This window comes from Pseudopipra pipra, chromosome 28 (assembly GCF_036250125.1).
Source record: "Pseudopipra pipra isolate bDixPip1 chromosome 28, bDixPip1.hap1, whole genome shotgun sequence".
NCBI lineage: Eukaryota > Metazoa > Chordata > Aves > Passeriformes > Pipridae > Pseudopipra > Pseudopipra pipra.
Window position 1 is genome coordinate 377714 of NC_087576.1, and position 16736 is coordinate 394449.

Below are 16736 nucleotides of genomic sequence, written 5' to 3' on the forward strand. Positions count from 1 at the left end.
AGAGCTAAATTTATTAACTTTCTCATCGGAGAGAGACATATTGACTGGGGGCATGGGGTGGGAGAGCCGAGCAGAGATGGATGTGTGCCTCCTAACCCGTCCAGCTCCCTGCCTGCTGCCGAGCGGCCTGGGTGCTGCTGGGGACGGTCCCCGAGCACGGGGAGGTCCTGCAGAGCTGGGGAGGGCTCTGCACATCACCACGGCCTCAGGGACAGGGCACCCAGCTGTGGGCAGGAGACCTGTGGGCACCTGCAGCTGGGTCCCTACATGAGGTCACGGCAGGGGCGTGGGAGGCCTGGCCCGGGTAGAGCCCTGCCCACACTGTGCAGCAGCATCTGCGCGGCCTGAAGGCAATGCCCATCCCTGCCCAGCCCTGGAGAGTGCTTGAGAGCAGCTGCTGGCTGGGGAGGGGTGAAGGAGACCCCAGAGACCCTACCTGGGCAGCAGGGACAGGCAGCAGTGTCCACGTCCCCAGCTCAGGGCTGTGTCCCCTGGGGAAGGGGCATCCACAGCTCCTGGTGGGCACGGCCCTGCCCGGGCACCCCGTGGCTCTCCAAGACTGGAACTCCCACCAGAGCTGGCTGGACCACAGGACCCTGTCAGGGTGTTTGTCCAAATGGCCTCCGAGCAAGGGAAAAGCTTTGCAAGCCTTGGAGCCAGGGCAGCAAAGTTCCATCAGGCAAATGGGAAAAAAAAGCACAGGGAAATTCCAGTTTATGGCCACTTGGAACAACTGTCCTCACCTGGGGGAGCAGATGCCCTCCCCACAAACACCTGAGGTACAAAGGCACTTAGGTAATTGCCTTCTCCAGGGTGCTGGGAAATGCAAACAGGCTTCAGCAGGTAGTGAAACAGCTTTTGCTTGTAAGAGCAGGCAGAGAAGCCAGTGAAAGTACTAAGGTTTGTAGGAATTCAGGAAAATTGGAAAGTACACGGGATGAATGCTCAAATGCAAATTGTTTTACTGAATAATTTACTTGCAGAGCTGAAAGGGAAAGGGGCACCACCTTCAGCACAAGATTCCAGTTTTCCTGCAACAAGCTGAGATTATCCATGTGCATGCTGGCACATGACAAGGTCAAATCCCACTGTTTCCCTCAGGAGATACTTGAAAGGGGATCTCCTGCCCCAGCCATGAATTCTCAGGCTCTCCTACCCACCCTAAGCTCCCACTAGAGCACGTACTGAGCCCCACCAGTGACACCTGGCACCCTCCAGCTCCAGGGAGGCTTCCAGGGAGGATCATCCTCACTGCATCAGGAGCAGCAAAGAGGCTGTTACTCAGACACTGGAGAAGCAACAATCTGGGTCAGGCTATGACAGGAAAGTGGTAAAAGAAAAGATTTCTCCTGGAAGTGGATCTGGAAACAGCCTGAGAGACCACATTCTGCTCCTAAGGGGTTTATGCCACACACGTGAGAGGCTCAGGACTCCCCTGGTTGTCAAGGCAGCTGATTCCAGCGCAGCTCACCAGCTTCAGTGCCGTGGAGACTTGTGACTGACACCCCTGCACAGCATTCCAGTCCTCCCCCGGGGCTGGATACACCAGATTGGAAGCACACGACACCATAAGAGTTTCTTTTAATACTGCCCCTGCATGGGGCTTCACTGTAACAGAAATGAGAAGGCATCTTTGCCACGAGCTGCCCAGGGCCTAAAGACTCCAGGCAATAATAGTGCCTCTGGGAGAGAACAGCCAGAGGGTGAAGGAGTGAGTCCAAGCAGCTCTGGAGTGGCCCAAGTCCAAAGGTTTGGAGTTGCTCCAGACAAGCCCTGGCTGGTGCTGGAGGCAGAGGGCTCTGCAGCCCCTCGGCAGTGCTGGAGGCAGCAGCATCAGGAGCGGCTCCGGTCCTCATGGTTGCCTACAATCATTTTGCTGTAGAGTTTCTGTTGCTCCTCCTTGAAGGCGTCTTTCACCTTCTCCCTCTTCAGTCCTCCATCCCTGGGGAGAGAGTCGGATCAGGGGGGCTGCAGAAAGGCACTGCCTTTGGATGGGGCCGCTCAGGGCAGGTCAGAGTTCCAGCAGCTGCCCCTGAACCACAGGCTGCCAGGGCACACTGCAGGCCACCTCTCCCCAGGGGCAGTCACTGTCCCACTGGGTTCTGCCAGGAGCTGCCCCCATGGCCCTACAGCCCAGGAGCACATGCCAGAACCCAGGGACAGGGAACTGTCACCAGGAAGAGAAAAGCCTGCCTGGACTCACCAGAGCAGATCCACGAGGCCCCCCTGCCTGGCAATGGCTGACTTCACTCGATTGGCAAACTGCACTGCATCCTCTTCAGGCTGTGGCAAAGTCAGACAGCTCAGCAGCAGCAAGGGCCAAAGAGGGAGGAGGTGAGACAAGCCAGGTTCACCTTACTTACCTGCCTGGTCATTGGGGGCAGGTACCAGACGCTGCAGACAATGGCCCAGCTGGTCATCATCCTGAGGAGGTAGGTCACCATCCCGTATTTGCTGCTGTTCCAAAAGGCATCTCCGAACTGTGGGTCGTACTGCAGAAGCAGAAGAGTTCATGAAAGTCAGGCAGTGGCTGCACCCTCCCTGAGGCTCCAGCTTCCACCCAAGTGCAGCTACAGGCCAGCTCTCCCAGAGTGACCTCAGCTTTCCTGTGCTTCCAGACCAGGCTGGACTGGGCTGCCAAGACAGAGGGCTACTTGTGCCCTAAGAACGTTGCCTTCTCATACCTTGATGGCTACAGGGTAAACTGTGGCTCCGATTTCAAAGCTCCCCTTCTTGAACATCATCACAGATGTGTTGTTGATGCACGTTCCTGGAAGAGACAAGCACAGTTTTCTCAACTTCTGTCTGCAAGTCAGTTCAGAAGTCTAAGCTACAGGCTTAAGGGCTGGGCCACAGGAACTCCCCCCTAAGCCTCAGTCCAAGGCCTGTTCTCTGAGTGCACAGGATGGGTCACTCATCATGGATCTGACCCCCACATTCTGGGCTCAGGCAGCTCTAAAGACACAATGTCCCTTTGTCTCTGTGAAGGGTCTCAAGCCCTTGGCTGTGTGAGAAGGGAAGGAACAGAGATGTGGTGCTGTCCCAAGGTGCCCTCTCCACCAGGTGCTTGCCTGGCCTTGCTGCACACTCACCTTCTGGAAAAATAAGAATGGGCAGTTTGCTCTTGTCCTGGACATGTTCTGTGAGCCTAAACAGAAGAGTGTCACCAATTAGCAGAGGGGACAGAGCTCTCACTAGCAATCCACACAGCACACAGTCCTTGCCCTGCAGTCACCAGGGTGCCAACAACAGGGGCACAGTGTGCCAGCACCCCCGAGGCCAGGCAGTGCCCTCATCCAAGGGGAGTGAGCAGCTCCTCCCTCCCCAGCCTGCAGCCCCGCCCTGCAGCCAGCGACTGTCACACCTTTTGGCCACCAGGTGACGATCTCTGACCTCAGAGCGCTCGAACCAGACGTGGGGACAAGCTTTCACCATGGCCCTCTGTATCACACCCATGAGCCCGCCGTGGACCTGACCCACCTGCACAGGGCAAGAAGACACAAGTTACAAGACCCGGGCACACATGACAGGCAAGGCAGCTCCCAGCTCCACAGACAAGCTGAGATTCATCTTCCTACCCCTGCCCTGGAAAGGCTGAGAGGAAAAGTCCCAGGCTCTGACAGGAAGGTCAGACACAGCCAGCCCCAAGTGCTTTCTGTGTGGCACAAGGTCCAGCTGCAGAAGTGCTTTGCTCTTCCAACAACAGCAAAGCCCAGAGCTCTGCTTGCAAAGCCATGCCCACAGATCCCTGGTGCTCTGAGTCCCAGGCCAGGCTTGCTCGAAAGCTGTGCATAGCAGAGTCTGACAGCCCTGCCATGTCCTGCAGCAGTTCTGCCTGCTCCAGGGACTCTGGCTGCCCACCCCCTGTCCCACACACGTTGCTGCTCCCTCCCCGGGGGCAGCCAGGCCCTGCAGGCAGAGCTGGGCCCTCACCATGGCGTAGTAGCCATCGCTGGCCAGGATGATCACGTCGATGGGGGAGGTGTGATTGGCCACGCAGATGCCTCCGTTTCGGGGTCTGTTTTCTCTAAATGCAAAACAAAGGCAGGGGTGAGGAGAGGAGGGAGGCCTGCACGAGGCCCAGCCTGGAGCAGCTCCCGGGCAGGGCCAGCCCACCGGGCAGGGCCTTACCGGTCGTGGTAGGTGATGATGGCTGTGAGGGCCCGCACGCAGATCCGGTAACACATCAGGTGCACGTGTTTGCTCAGGAACTCCTTACACCTGCAGCCAGGACAGAGACAGTCACTCCCCAGTCCTACAATCTCCCCTGTCATGGTGCCACTCAGCCCAGCTGCCCCAGGCCCAGAGCCAGCCAAGCCCTTAAGTCTCTGCCACAGAAAGGCAGCATGTCCTGGGCTTTGCTATCAGCTTATGGCCACTCATGAGAACCAGACTTTGGCCTTTGCTCTTTTCTGTTATTACTCCTTTCAGAGACCAGGGCTGAGCACTCTGCCACAGGTTTAGTGTTCACATCTAGGCCCTTTGTTTAGCATCAGAGGGTGTCTGTCCTGAGAGGCTGTGTCTGCAGGTGGCAGGACAGACAGGCCTTGCAGGAAAACTTCAGGATTACCAGGTCTCAAACTGCAGGGGGTGCTCCCCATCTGCTCTTCCCTCGAAGACGAACTCACCTTCCATTTGGCAAATATCCCACCACTGTGGTGCCAGTCACCAACAAGCTGATGCCAGTAAATGCCAGGGCTATCCTGCAGAAAGAGGGAAGCCACATGTTAGCAAAACCAGCCACGGACCCTGCTCCCTGAGGCAGCCATCTCTGCTGATGGTGCTGAGCAGGGTCCACAGGCTGGGGAGCAGCTGCCCTGGCTGCAGCAGGACCGGGCCAGCACAGCCCCCTGGCAGGAGGGCCCAGCACTCACCGCAGGGGCAGCAGGAAGCAGTAGCGGATGAGCACCCCGAGGCCCCAGAGCACCGTCAGGCGCAGGCTGATGTACTGGAAGTTGTAGTTGGTCCTGCTGAGCAGGTTCCAGGACTCCAGCTCTTCAGCTGAGAACCTCTTGGTCACCTCATCGTCCATGATGGTCTCAATGCCTTTGCGGCAGAAATAGAAGATGTCTGAGAGCTCAAACTCGGGGGTGTCCAGGGCTTTGCCGCTGCCGCTCCGCCGGAGCTCCTTGATCTCCTCCTCCAGCGACGTTGGCTCCTTTGCAATGATACCTGCAACGTGCCACAGGCAGCCCTGAGCAAAGTGTGACCTGCCCGCTCAAAGAGAGCCACGAGCCAGGCCCTTCCTTGCCCACCCTTCCTCCAGTCCAGACAGGCACAAACCAGCCCTCCCCACTGTCTAGAAATGAAGCACTCCTGGGGTGCTTCCCTGCCCTTCCTCATGAAAAGGACCTCTCCATAACTCCCTCCAATCCATCTACATGGAAAAGGCTTCCCAACAGACCTCAGCTGCTCAGAGGCACCACATCTACCCCATCTCCCCAAAGGAATTTTGAACGTCCTGTGCACCCACGCAGGGCAGGGTCTCACCATTGACATAGGGCTTGTACAACGGATGGTTCTTCTCCTTGGCACCACGCTCTATTCTCAGTGTCGCCCACTGCAAGACAGACAAGACAACCACGAGATGGCACAGCAAGATCTCCTGCAGCTTCCATGACCTCGGCTCTGCTGCACCTGGCACGTGGTTGCCACTGCACAGCTTCTGGCTGAACTGTGCATCCTGCTTGGGTGGAGAAAGCTGCTCAGGGGACCAGAGCTATTTTTCAACCTTGTTTCTTCCGAACTCAAAGCAGAGACTGTGTTTTCAGGTTGCTGCTGAAAACCCCAGGCTGATGACGGGATGGGATCCTTTCCCCTCCAATTCAGCTGATGACTGCTGCTGCTTCTCAGCTCACCAATCCACCCTAAACAGCAGCAAGCACCCTCAGACAGCTGGCTGCCAAATCCCATGTCTGGACTACCTGTTCTCTCAGCTACTTTTCAAGGGCACCAGCACAAACTACAGGCTGGATTTCTGGGCACTCTTCCTGCCTGCCCTCTGAGAAACCTCCGCAGCCCGTAACTCCTTGCATCACCCAGGCCTGGGAGGACAAGCTTCCGAAGGAGGAGCCCTTGTATACAACATGCTTATCTGTGAGGGAGGGGAACTGCCGGGAACTCCTGGCATCCTGCTCTCAGGAGGCAGCGATGTGGGAATGCTGATTGCACACCGAGTGTCTGTCTGGCTCACCTCGCAGCCGCCTCTGCCAGCAGCAGGAACTGCAGGATTGCAGAAGATTGCCTAGACACTGCCATCCCAAGAGAAGTCAGCAGAGGAGCTCTGACCCCGCAGGAGCTGAGCAGCCTATGGAGAAGGCATTCAGGGCAAGCCCAGCACATCTCCATCCTGACTGCAGCAGCAGCAAACCCACCCGGGCAGCACCAGGTAGGTCCCTCCCTCCCCACCGACACGGGGGTGTCGCTGCCAGACAGGCCCCATGGCTCAGGCTGTGTCCCACCAATTGCCAGACCAGACTGCTGCCCCTCTGGGTTCCCAACACTGGCCTCGAGAGCTGGGAAAATCATTTGGGCAACTAATGGCCCCCAAACATGCAATTCTGAATGACCAAACTTATCAGGGAGCAGCTGTGTGTGACTGCTCCTCTATCCCACCACTAAGATTCTTTGATAAAACCTGAAATACACTTCCCACTCCTTTCAGAAAAATAGGTTCAAACACCAAAATAGGTGTTGAGAGTAAATGTTCCTGAATTGAAGGGAAAAAAAAGAAAACAAGGTGAAAAGTTCCATTTCAGATAAACCAAACTTCTTATTTTTCCCCCTGCTTCAGTCAGTAAATTTGAAGTCAGGTCTTCAGACACCTGTGTTAGCAAAGCCCCTCACAAAGACCAGGGTCTTCCCTCAGGCTTTTAGGGGGACTGGGAGTTTAAAGAGCTGAACACTGTGAGCTCCAGGGCTGGCTTCCCAAGCCAATCAGCACACAGTTATATCCCAGCCAGAAATACTCTGAGGATGACCAGCCCTGTTCAAACACCAGCAGCTGTACCATAAACCCTCTAGCAGCATGAACTCCACATTTAAGAGCCTAAAACCTCCCCAGCAAGCAGAGGGTGCTCTTTCCCCTGGGCTGCCAGGGTAGGGTGCTGTAGGCTTTACCTACTACTCTTAGTAGATAAAAAATTCTGGTCAGGGCCTTGCTTCAAGGAGAGGTGTTGGCTCAGAGACAGCCCACAAAATTAGACCGCCAAAGGCAGGCAAGGGAACAGCATGACCCCAAGCTGGAAAATTCCACTTGGCCTCTCTGTGCCAAGAGGGTCGGCAAGGGCTGCTGGTTGTCCTCTGAGGTGGCAGGTCCAGACACGGCTCAGCAGGCGACACTCCAGGACAGAAGCATGTTGAGAGCTCTGGGTTCTGGCCACAGACCACTCAGGGCTTGCAGGACAGAAGTCCTGCCTTACCTCCTGCTTTTGCTTCGTCCAAACATGTCCTGGAGAGGAGCAACCTGCTGGCTGCAGGCTGGTCCCTCCCCATCACCCCACATCGAGGGGTACCAGAACTCTGCCCTGTCTGGGACAGGAACCCCTCCAAGCCATCCCTCAGCACCCCTCAGACCCTGCTGCATCCCTGCTGGCTGCCCAACCTCACCAGCCTGTTTCTTTACTTGAAGACTTACTAGATTAATTAGAGGGAAAAACCAGCCCACAGACAGAGGTCCGGTAAACCACCTTTGGCCAGGATGAGCCAAATGGGTCATCTGGCCCCAGCATGACACCAACAGCCCAACCTTCCACCCTGGTCATCCACGATGCCCTGCTGAGGCAAAAGCCTCTCTTCCTAGCATGACCACACTTGACAAAACCCCTGCAAACACACAGAAGATTCTGAAAACACGACTTACCTGAAAAATTTTTAATAAAGTTTTCATGTAAACCTTGCGGATACCAAAGGAGACTCCAAAAATTGCTGGCACGATGATGAAAACCAGAAGCAGAGTGAAGAGGACAGTTATGGAAATCCCCAAGAGATTAACCACCAGGCTGTCAAAGGGCAGCAGGAGGAACATGGTGAAGGGCCCAGGCAAGGCCGGGGCCCTGCAGCCAGACAGGACTGCCCGCAGCGATGAACCAGTCCTCCTGTTACTGAGCAACAGTCTCACACACGCGCCGAGTCCGCAGCCTGCTCACAGACCCCATTCCAAAGTTCACATCCTTTTGGGGCTCTGAGAGACAGGGAATGCAACGGGATCAGGGAGAGCACTTGGGAGAACAAGCCAGGAGTCTGCCAGGAGGCCAGGCGAGCGCGGGCCGAGGAGCTCAGAGCAGAGGGCACTCGCACACCGGCCCGTCCATGGGCGCGCGGGGGGCACGGCAGCGACACGACCGCGGGGCCCCTCCCAGGCTGCTGCCGAGCGAGTCCTGCAGCGGGGCAGCTTGGGGAGAAGCTGGCAGCAGAATCCCCTCCCGGCTGCTGAGAGCATGCAGAGTCTCTTCAGAGGGACAAGGTGGAGTCCATCCCTGAGCCTGCATTGGAGGAGATGGAGGGAGTTGGCGCTCGCCGGAGCCTACCGTGTGTGGAGCTATTACTGTTCTCCCCACGAGGACACGGGTGCCGGCACAGGTCCTCGCATGACGCCTGGAACGGGTTCAGTTCTGGAGGCCCCTGGCATCCACTCACGCTGAAGGGCTGTTACAGACACGAACGAAGCCTGTGTCGCTGGGAAGCTCTTCAAACAGAGAGTTGGCTTCTTGGCAGACGAGGCACTCACGTGCCACCAGCAGCAGCGGAGGAAAGAGCAACCCAAGTCAGCAGCTCGCAGAGGTGTCAGCGCAGAGATGGTGGCAGGAGGCCAGGGACAGTGGGCTCTGGAACCTGGAAGGCAGTGCTTGAGTGAGGTCACACCACTGAGAGAAGCTCCTGAGACACAGCAAGACTCGGACCAGGACTCCAGCTACTGCCTGGCACTGTCACAGACTCAGGAATCACCTCCTGCTGCCACTCGTCCTGTATTTTCATACCAGTCCTGTATTTTCATACCACGCACACTCAGACTCAGGCAGAGCAGACTCATCCACAACCGTGCCTAAGGCACAGACGCTGCAATCAGGTCCCAAGCACAGGAAAGGAGTGACAGAAAGCCCTTCCTTGTGACAGAGATCTTATCGCCTCCCTCATTTCAGGGCATCCCAGAGCACTGAGGAGGCGAGGTACCCAAATTCCTGGGAAGGCATCACTTCCTCTGCTCCTGTACATCTCATCCTCGGTCACACAGGGCAGCTTTACAAACAGTTCAGGACAGGAAGTTACCCCAGGGAGAGAATTACTGATGATGATGAGCCAAAGAGGAATTTGCTGGGGCACGGGGACCAGTGAAAAGGTCACACACCCTGCACCGGAGCCCTGCTGGGGGAGGATGTACATGCACAGGACCAAGGCTTGTGACAACAGTCAAGTCTGCTCAGGGGAGACTCCCCTCCAGACATCACCTTCACCTGGCTATGGAGTGTCAGCCTGAGGATGGGATTTAACAGGTACCTGACAGGGCAGAGGAGAGTCTGTGAAGATCCTCTTGCTCCCCTGTACAGCGCGTTGCAGCTGCTGGTTGAACACGGCTGTACCAGTAACGCTAAGAATATGGTAAGTGCTTCAAAGACACGCGCACAGACCATGTCCTGGGAGAGGCGGCTCGTCAGCCACACGTGCCCATTATGCCGGAGCCGTCACCCATCCGAACCAGGACTCACGCCGGCGAACAGGTCAGACCGGCCCCCCGAGCAGGGGAAGGCCCTGCGAGGGCTCAGCTATCGCTCCCGTGCACCGTGTCACCGCCGGGCCGGGGCGGCCCCGCCCGTCCGGCCCCGCCCGGGGCTGGGGCAGCGCCCGCGGCCCGCACCGCCGCCCCGGGGCTGCAGCGGGACCCGCGCAGCGGCGGCAGGGCCCGCCCGGAGGGCCGCGCTCGGCTCCGCTCCTCGGCGCTCCCGGCAGGGCCGGGCCTCGGCCCTCCCGGCCGCCTCCGGCCCCGGGGTGCGCGCGGCCGCGCCGGGGAGGCCGCGCTCCCGGGGATAACGGTGCGCGGCCGGGCCGGGCCCCGTCCGGCCGCGCCGGGCCCGGGCGGGGCGGGGCGCGGGGGCCGCCCCGGGCGGTGGGTCGGTCGGTCGGTCGGTCCCTCCCTCCCCGCTCCCTCACTCACCTGCCGCCGCCGCCGCCGGGCCCCGCTCCGCCCCGCCACGTGCCGTGCGCGCCCCCGCACCGCGCCGCCGGCGTGACGTCAGCGCGCCGCCCGCGGGGCCGCGCCCGCAGGGCCGGCCCGATCCCCACGCCGCCGGCAGGGGGCGCCCGCCCGCCCGGCCCCGCCCCGCGAGGTGGGAGGGGAGGATGAGGAGCAGGAGGAGGATGAAGAGCAGGAGGATGAAGAGCAGGAGGAGGATGAAGGGCAGGAGGATGAGGAGCAGGAGGATGAAGAGCAGGAGAATAAAGAGCAGCAGGAGGATGAAGAGCAGGAGGATGAGGAGCAGGAGGAGGATGAAGATGAGGAGAATGAAGAGCAGCAGGAGGATGAAGACGAGGAGAATGAAGAGCAGGAGGAGGATGAAGAGCAGGAGGCAGAGGCAGGAGTCGCAAAGCGCCGTCACTTTATTAAACTCCCCGTTACAGCACCAACGACCGGAGGTGTCCCCGCTGCTCTTGGCCCGGTGGCCCCACACTAAGCCCTTCTCGGGACGGCGGAGCACGAGGAGCCCGTCCCCTCCCCAACAGCCCTCTCCACACAAGGCACTTGGGCAGCACTGGCCCCCGTGGCTCCCTGCATGGCTCAGGCATGGCCACAGGCTCCAGCCCACAGCCTGTTCCTTGTCACTTGCAAGAACCTACAGGAGTCACTCCAAGCAGCAGCTTCCAGCCTCTGTGGCAGGAGCCAGCAGGGAAAAAGCTTCTGCAGAGACCGGCAGCTGCTCATAGAGCCGTGGAGGAGCTAACAGAACTGTGAGCAGCATCTTCTGCAGCTGACCCTTCCCCCAAGACTCTTGTACCATGTTTGGGATGTGGAGGGGACCTACATGTCTTCACACACCGCCCTCCTACCAGTAAGGAGCCTGGGTCTCTGAACGCTGCCAGGTCTGCAGGTGAGACAGGACCAGGGCGGCAGCCCCAGAGGTGCCAAGGTGCTCCCAGGCCCCACTGGCACTCTTCACGGCACGGGAGGATCCGCCCACATGGTGGATCTTGTAGTTCTTCCCATGGTTGTTGTCCCAGTGGGTCTTCTGTCCACACTGGAAGGAGATGCAGAACTCGGTGGCCCTGCGGCCGCTGGCTGGCTTGGGCAGGGTGAGCTCAAAGGAGAAGATGTCTGTGTCGGCTGAGCCGTACGTGCTGTGCATGTACTGGCAGGGGACGTCCCGGAAGCTCTTCCAGCCGTCGAAGGTGATGCGGACTGCCACCTTCTTCTCATAGGCGATGTTTCTGACCTTCACTGTCCCTGACAGAGCACGGTCCTGGATCACACAGCTCTCCAGGCAGACGAGGTTCCTGTGCAGGCTGCTGCGGAAAGCCGTGTAGTCCACTGAGGGCTGTGGGAAGTCCAGCACGTACCTGCACGCTTCTGGGCGTGAGTCCCACAGCCTGGGGCGGAAGGAGGCAAGGTCTGACAGGGCATGCTGCAAGTCACAAAGGTCCTCCTCAATCCTCGAGAAGAAGCGGACGGCTGTCAGCGAGAGCCCCTTCATATCAGCAAACACGACTCGCTTCTTCTTCTGGCCCTTGGAGCTCTTGGTGTTGTCTCGCCGCTCGGGCTCGGGTTCTGCGCTCGGCTTCTGGTTGAGACAGGATCGGAGGGGTTTGCGGCCTCGGTTGCCCCGCAGCTCCTCGTAGGAGTTCAGCAGCTTGCGGATGGGGGGCGAGTGGCTCAGGCAGAGCCGCACGGCCAGGTCCACGGGCATGGCTGGGGGGGCGACAGCCCGCCTGCCGCACACCTGGAAAAGCCTAGAGGCGAAGAGGGGGTCAGGCCCCGGCCGCCAGCCCCGGCGAGCCCCCCGGCCCCGCCCGCCCCGGCCCCGCTCACTCGCCGCAGCTCATCGCGTCCCGCGCGCTCCGCTCCGCTCCCGCCGCGGCGGCTCCGCCTCAATGGGGCCGTGGGAGCGCCCGCGCCCGGGACACCCCGCCTCGGCCAATCAGCGACGAGGCCACGCCCGGCCACGCCCCGGCCACGCCCCCGGAGCGGGCAAGGAACGGGGAGACCCCCGGGGCAACGGCACCGGGAACGGGCCCGGCGGGGACAGCGGGGGGAACGGCACGGGAAGGGCTCCTGGTGCCAGAGAAACGCGAGTGCTCTTGGAAGAACTACCAGCACCGGGAGGAAGAGGAGCACGTTCCTCTCACGTTGTCTTCAATGGGGGAGGCTCAGAAGGGCTTTGTACGTCCCTTTTCAGGTGCCTGTCCAAAGACAGCTATTTCCAGGGTGTCTAAGAACAAAGAAAAGCCCAGACCCTGGGCTCATCCTCAGAAGCTTCTTACCCTAGTTGTGTGCACTGAGAAAGAAATTTGCTCACACCCGAGCACTGTGGTGTCCCTGACATTTATATTCAAAATCACCTTCACTGTTCAGCTCACATGTGACTCCTTGACACTAAAGACTGTCACCTAAATCAGATCACCCCTGCCCTGTACTCCCTGCTAATCTCCCCAGAGCTGTCTAGCCATTTATGTTAAGCAGCCCTGATTGTTCCTGCTGACAGCACAGATTTTCATCAGCTCATGACACAACTGACCGACCTATCAGTATTTCTACACAGCTTTTCATCACCGTGTCTGAATGTCTGCAGTACAAGGCAAGACACCACTCATGGCACGACCAAAGTGAGGCTGAACCCAGTGCTCGGCTGGCAAAAACCTGCTGTTCAGCCCCAGCCTGTCAGCAGAACATCTGAAAGTGCCTTCCTAGCAAGGAAACCATTTGCCCCACCTTCTTCTGGACCCTGGGAGAGCAGATCCGGCTCAGGCAGGGAAATCACAGCTCACCATCAGTGCCCTCCCTGCGACCTCTTTCACCATCTACCTACTCTGCATTCAGAGCTAATCACTCAGCAAACCAAAGCCATCTCACCCGGGGGAGCAGGGAACAGGGAACATATTTGAGGCCAAGTTTTACAGCAGGCCCTGTGAAAGCCGCTCTCACTCTGCCCAGTCTCTTCCAGTGGCACAGATTAAGGTGCATCCACTGCTGCATCTTCTCTGCCTAAAAGCACAAGCTAAAAACCACCACTTTCTCGACAAAGCTGTGGACACACCTCCTTCCCCCAGCACAGACAGAACAGAGGTGCAGTGTTAGCAATTCCAGAGCTGTCCTAGTATTTAGTCATGGAAGGACACAAGAGCAGGTAGCAGCATTTTCAGGTGTGCCACAACTGACTCTCACTTGGAGCCTGAGTGATCTCAGCCTACCAGCCATGTCCACTCTCCTGCCCAGCCTGTGAGGACACTGCTGTGTGCCAGCTGCCAGGCTCCAGAGAGGAGCTGCACCAAAGGCACTCTGGATACCACCAGGTCAGTCGAGGTTCAGCTGCTAGAAAAGGACAGTGCCACTCATGCTTGCAGTGCAGCAGCCACGTGAGATGCAGCGTGGTGGCAAGCACGGGCTGTCTGGACTAGTGTTCAGTCAAACTGAATAGGGCCAAGGAGAAAGCTGCCAGACGTGCCACCCAGACAGTGCTCAGGCAGATCCCTGGAGCACGCTCCCGCAGCAGCAGATTAACGAGGACTTTGGCTGGGAGCTCCAGTCACCTCTGTGAAGCTGTCTGGCTGTAAATACAGGCAGGGCAAATCCACAGCCCTTCCTGGGGGGCTGTGCAGGGGAATGTGCTACTGATTCCTAAGGATTAAACCCAGCCTCCTCTTAATGTCTATACTTGAAAGAATCTTCTTTACCTAAAAGGATTAATTAGGAAGACTATAAACCACACATGCAAAGCCACTCACACTACAAGATGCCCTATGTCACCCCCTGCCTGGCAGAAGAAGGTGCTCCCCTCACACAGACCACGCAGGGAGGACCCTGCCCCGGCCAACACGAGCCCCTGACAGGTGCTGAGGTACCACAGGACACCCTGGTTTCCCCTGGAGGGGACCCAGCCTGGGTGGCCCCACAGGGAGCTCCAGGGAGCCCTGGGCCGTGTGTGTGTGGGGAGGGGTCGTGGCAGCTGCTCCCCCTGCCCCGCACTTACCGCTGCCCTCAGATGAGCTGCACGGCGCCCGAGGCCACCAGCGGGGCCACGGTCCTGTAGCGGATCAGGTGCTGGGAGCCCTCCTCCAGGTCGATGGCGTATTCCCTGCGGGCACAGGTGGCACCTGAGCTGCAGCCCAGCCCACCCAGCGTGACACCGACCCGCACCCGCGCGGGGACGAGCCCACCCACCTCTGCTCATCCGTCTCTGGCTCCACCAGGATGTTCTCCTGCCGCTCCAGCACCCTCAGGAACACAAAGGAGTCCAGGTTGGGCTTTGGAACTGCACACAATGGATTCAGAGCACAAGCTCAGCCCCTGCTGATGTTCCTCCGTGGGACACCAAGGGGTCCGAGGGACAGCAAAGGGAACCCCAGACACCTCTGAGCACACATGTACTCTGCCTCAGGGCAAGGCAGGACTGCAGAGCAGGGCACAGCAAAGGGAACCCCAGACACCTCTGAGCACACGTGTGCCCTGCCTCAGGGCAAGGCAGGACTGCAGAGCAGGGCACAGCAGGACTCTCCAGCAGCAGCACGGAGCTGTTACAGCACTGTCAGCACATCATCTTTGCTTCTCCTGAGCAGCAGCTGGAGGACAAGCCCTCACATTCTGGGCTCCCACACTTTGCCCTGGCGCTACAATTTTCAGCTTGACCTGGATGGACTCACCTGATTTTAGGAGAGACACTTTCTGCAGGTTGGGTGGCATGTGTTTTAGGGCCACGTTTTTCAGGTAAGCCTCTGTGTTCGCCATGTACCTGGAACAAACCATTGGAGCACTGACTGGTTTAATGGAACACAAATCTGCAGGGAGAGTGCTGTTGTTGCCAGCAAGCAACAGCTCCTGGTCCCACAGGCACAGCCAGAGATAGGCCCCTTGGCTTACCCTGGTAACTAACTGACTCAGGGTTATTTTGTTTCAGCTCTCTTTTCTTGCCCCTAAGGAAAACCTCCTGGTAAAACACACTGATCCTTACTTCAGACCTGTCTAAGGCTCTCAGTCTCAAGAACTGTTCATCATAACACACAGGGGAGTTCTGTAATCTACAAAAAGGGAGGAAGATGCATCAAAAACCTACTCACTCTTTAGCAAAAGCAAACTCCTCTGGTGACAGGATGGAGGGCTCCCCTTCAGCTCGAGACTTCTCCTTCTCCAGGATGTGGGGGAAAAACTTCTCTATCTGATATTGGAACAAAATCCAAAAGAATGATACAGACCTCTCCCAAGAGTTCAGTGCCCAAATCCCCACTCTCCATTGGCTTCCCCTACAAGCAGCTGCATGAGCAGCCACAGGCCAGCCCAAATCCCTACTCCTGGACAAACTGGGACACCAGCCAGGCTGTACAACCACATGTGCAATGGCAGGGCTCAGGTAGAATGGGCAAGCACTCAACTGTGCCACTCTGGGCTTAGGTGAAGGAAACAACACTCACAGCATTGTGACCAACACTACTGTGATCTCCCTTCACCACCACAGGGCGTGTGCCCAAAGAATTCATTCCCTTGGGCTGCACTTGGGAGAACAGGGAGAGAACACGCTTTAACTAAGTGTCTTGCTGAAGGAAGAGGCCCTGCATGGGTAAGAATTCCTCCTTCTGAGCAGTGCCCCTTTCTCCCCCCTGGGCTGCAGAGCCAGTGTTACCTTCACCAGCCGACACCTCAAGTAGCTGCTGAGCACGAAGCGGATCCTCTCGATCTCCATGCGGTGCACGCTCACCTTCAGGTCTCCTCTCTTTGCCCGCTTCAGGTTTGCTTCCTGCAGGGAAAAGCCAAGAGACATCGAGTGGCTGAAATGTCAAACAGCAAGAAACACAGAGCAAAACAGGTTTTGTACACAGAACCCATGGAATCAGACCGTGGCTGCCCTTGGTGACCCAAAGACAGTGTTCTTGTACCCCTCAACCCCTCCCCTGGGCAAGCTCAGAGAGGGTGCTCAGTGAGCCTTTGTCCCAGAGACAGGGAGCAAACAACTCCCAGAGACACCCAGGCGTGTGTCTGCCAGTCCAGCCAACCGAGGGCCCCTGTGCCGCCCCCCAGCCCTGCAGAACCCACCATGTGGTCCAGCTGCTCCACGACACACTCGACGATCTCGGGTCTGCTCTCCAGCAGCTCCGGAGCGAACTTCTCGTTGAGCCAGGCCTGAAAGAAGGCAGGCTGCCGGCGTGAGCGAGGAGCGCCCTTGCCACACGCCGCGCCCCCGGGAGGGCACAAACGCGGCCGCGGGGAGCCCGGGGGCCCGCACACGGCCCGGTCCCGCAGCGCCCAGCGCCCCCCGCTCCCCAGCGCACGGCACCTGCTCCAGGCTGCGGATCAGCTGTGCCGGGGTGAGCACCAGCTCCTCGCTGCTGCTGCCGCCGTCCGAGTCCGCGCCCGCCTCGTCCCCCCCGGGCGCCGCCATCGCCGCCGCCATCGCCACCCTCACGGCGGCCCCGCCCACCGCCGGCTGCGCACGCGCGGCAGCCTCTTCAACCAATCAGGAGGCAGACGCAGCGCGCGGCTCTCGGCCCGGGCTGACACCTCCCGCCCCCAGCCCCCCCCGGCCCCCGGTGCCCGTGTCCCC

At 58.8% G+C, this 16736-nt stretch overlaps 3 protein-coding genes across 5 annotated transcripts; all 3 read right to left on the reverse strand.

Moving 5' to 3' along the window:
- Positions 1-1563: 1563 nt before the first annotated feature.
- On the reverse strand, positions 1564-10228 carry GPAT4 (glycerol-3-phosphate acyltransferase 4). 3 transcript variants are annotated; one of them, XM_064637932.1, is made up of 13 exons: positions 10151-10228; positions 7862-8832; positions 5491-5560; positions 4875-5172; positions 4629-4703; positions 4132-4221; positions 3934-4027; positions 3365-3480; positions 3093-3148; positions 2685-2770; positions 2364-2492; positions 2204-2283; positions 1564-1942 (listed from the first exon to the last, which is right to left on the reverse strand). In XM_064637932.1, exons 2-13 carry the CDS (start codon positions 8024-8026, stop codon positions 1834-1836), a joined length of 1368 nt encoding a protein of 455 aa, XP_064494002.1. In that variant the 5' UTR covers positions 8027-8832; positions 10151-10228; the 3' UTR covers positions 1564-1833. The 3 variants fall into 3 exon arrangements, with proteins under 3 accessions (XP_064494002.1, XP_064494001.1, XP_064494003.1); XM_064637931.1 differs by lacking the exon at positions 10151-10228 and adding an exon at positions 9501-9745 and having other exon boundaries at positions 7862-8845; XM_064637933.1 differs by lacking the exons at positions 7862-8832; positions 10151-10228 and adding an exon at positions 6194-6290.
- Positions 10229-10575: 347 nt separating this feature from the next.
- On the reverse strand, positions 10576-11894 carry LOC135403684 (protein phosphatase 1 regulatory subunit 3C-B-like). Its single transcript, XM_064637936.1, has one exon. It carries the CDS (start codon positions 11892-11894, stop codon positions 11037-11039), a length of 858 nt encoding a protein of 285 aa, XP_064494006.1. The 3' UTR covers positions 10576-11036.
- GINS4 (GINS complex subunit 4) lies at positions 10576-16619 on the reverse strand. Its single transcript, XM_064637941.1, has 8 exons — positions 16470-16619; positions 16229-16315; positions 15819-15932; positions 15259-15356; positions 14845-14933; positions 14366-14456; positions 14175-14279; positions 10576-11937 (listed from the first exon to the last, which is right to left on the reverse strand). Exons 1-7 carry the CDS (start codon positions 16584-16586, stop codon positions 14183-14185), a joined length of 693 nt encoding a protein of 230 aa, XP_064494011.1. The 5' UTR covers positions 16587-16619; the 3' UTR covers positions 10576-11937; positions 14175-14182.
- Between the last annotated feature and the right edge of the window lie 117 nt (positions 16620-16736).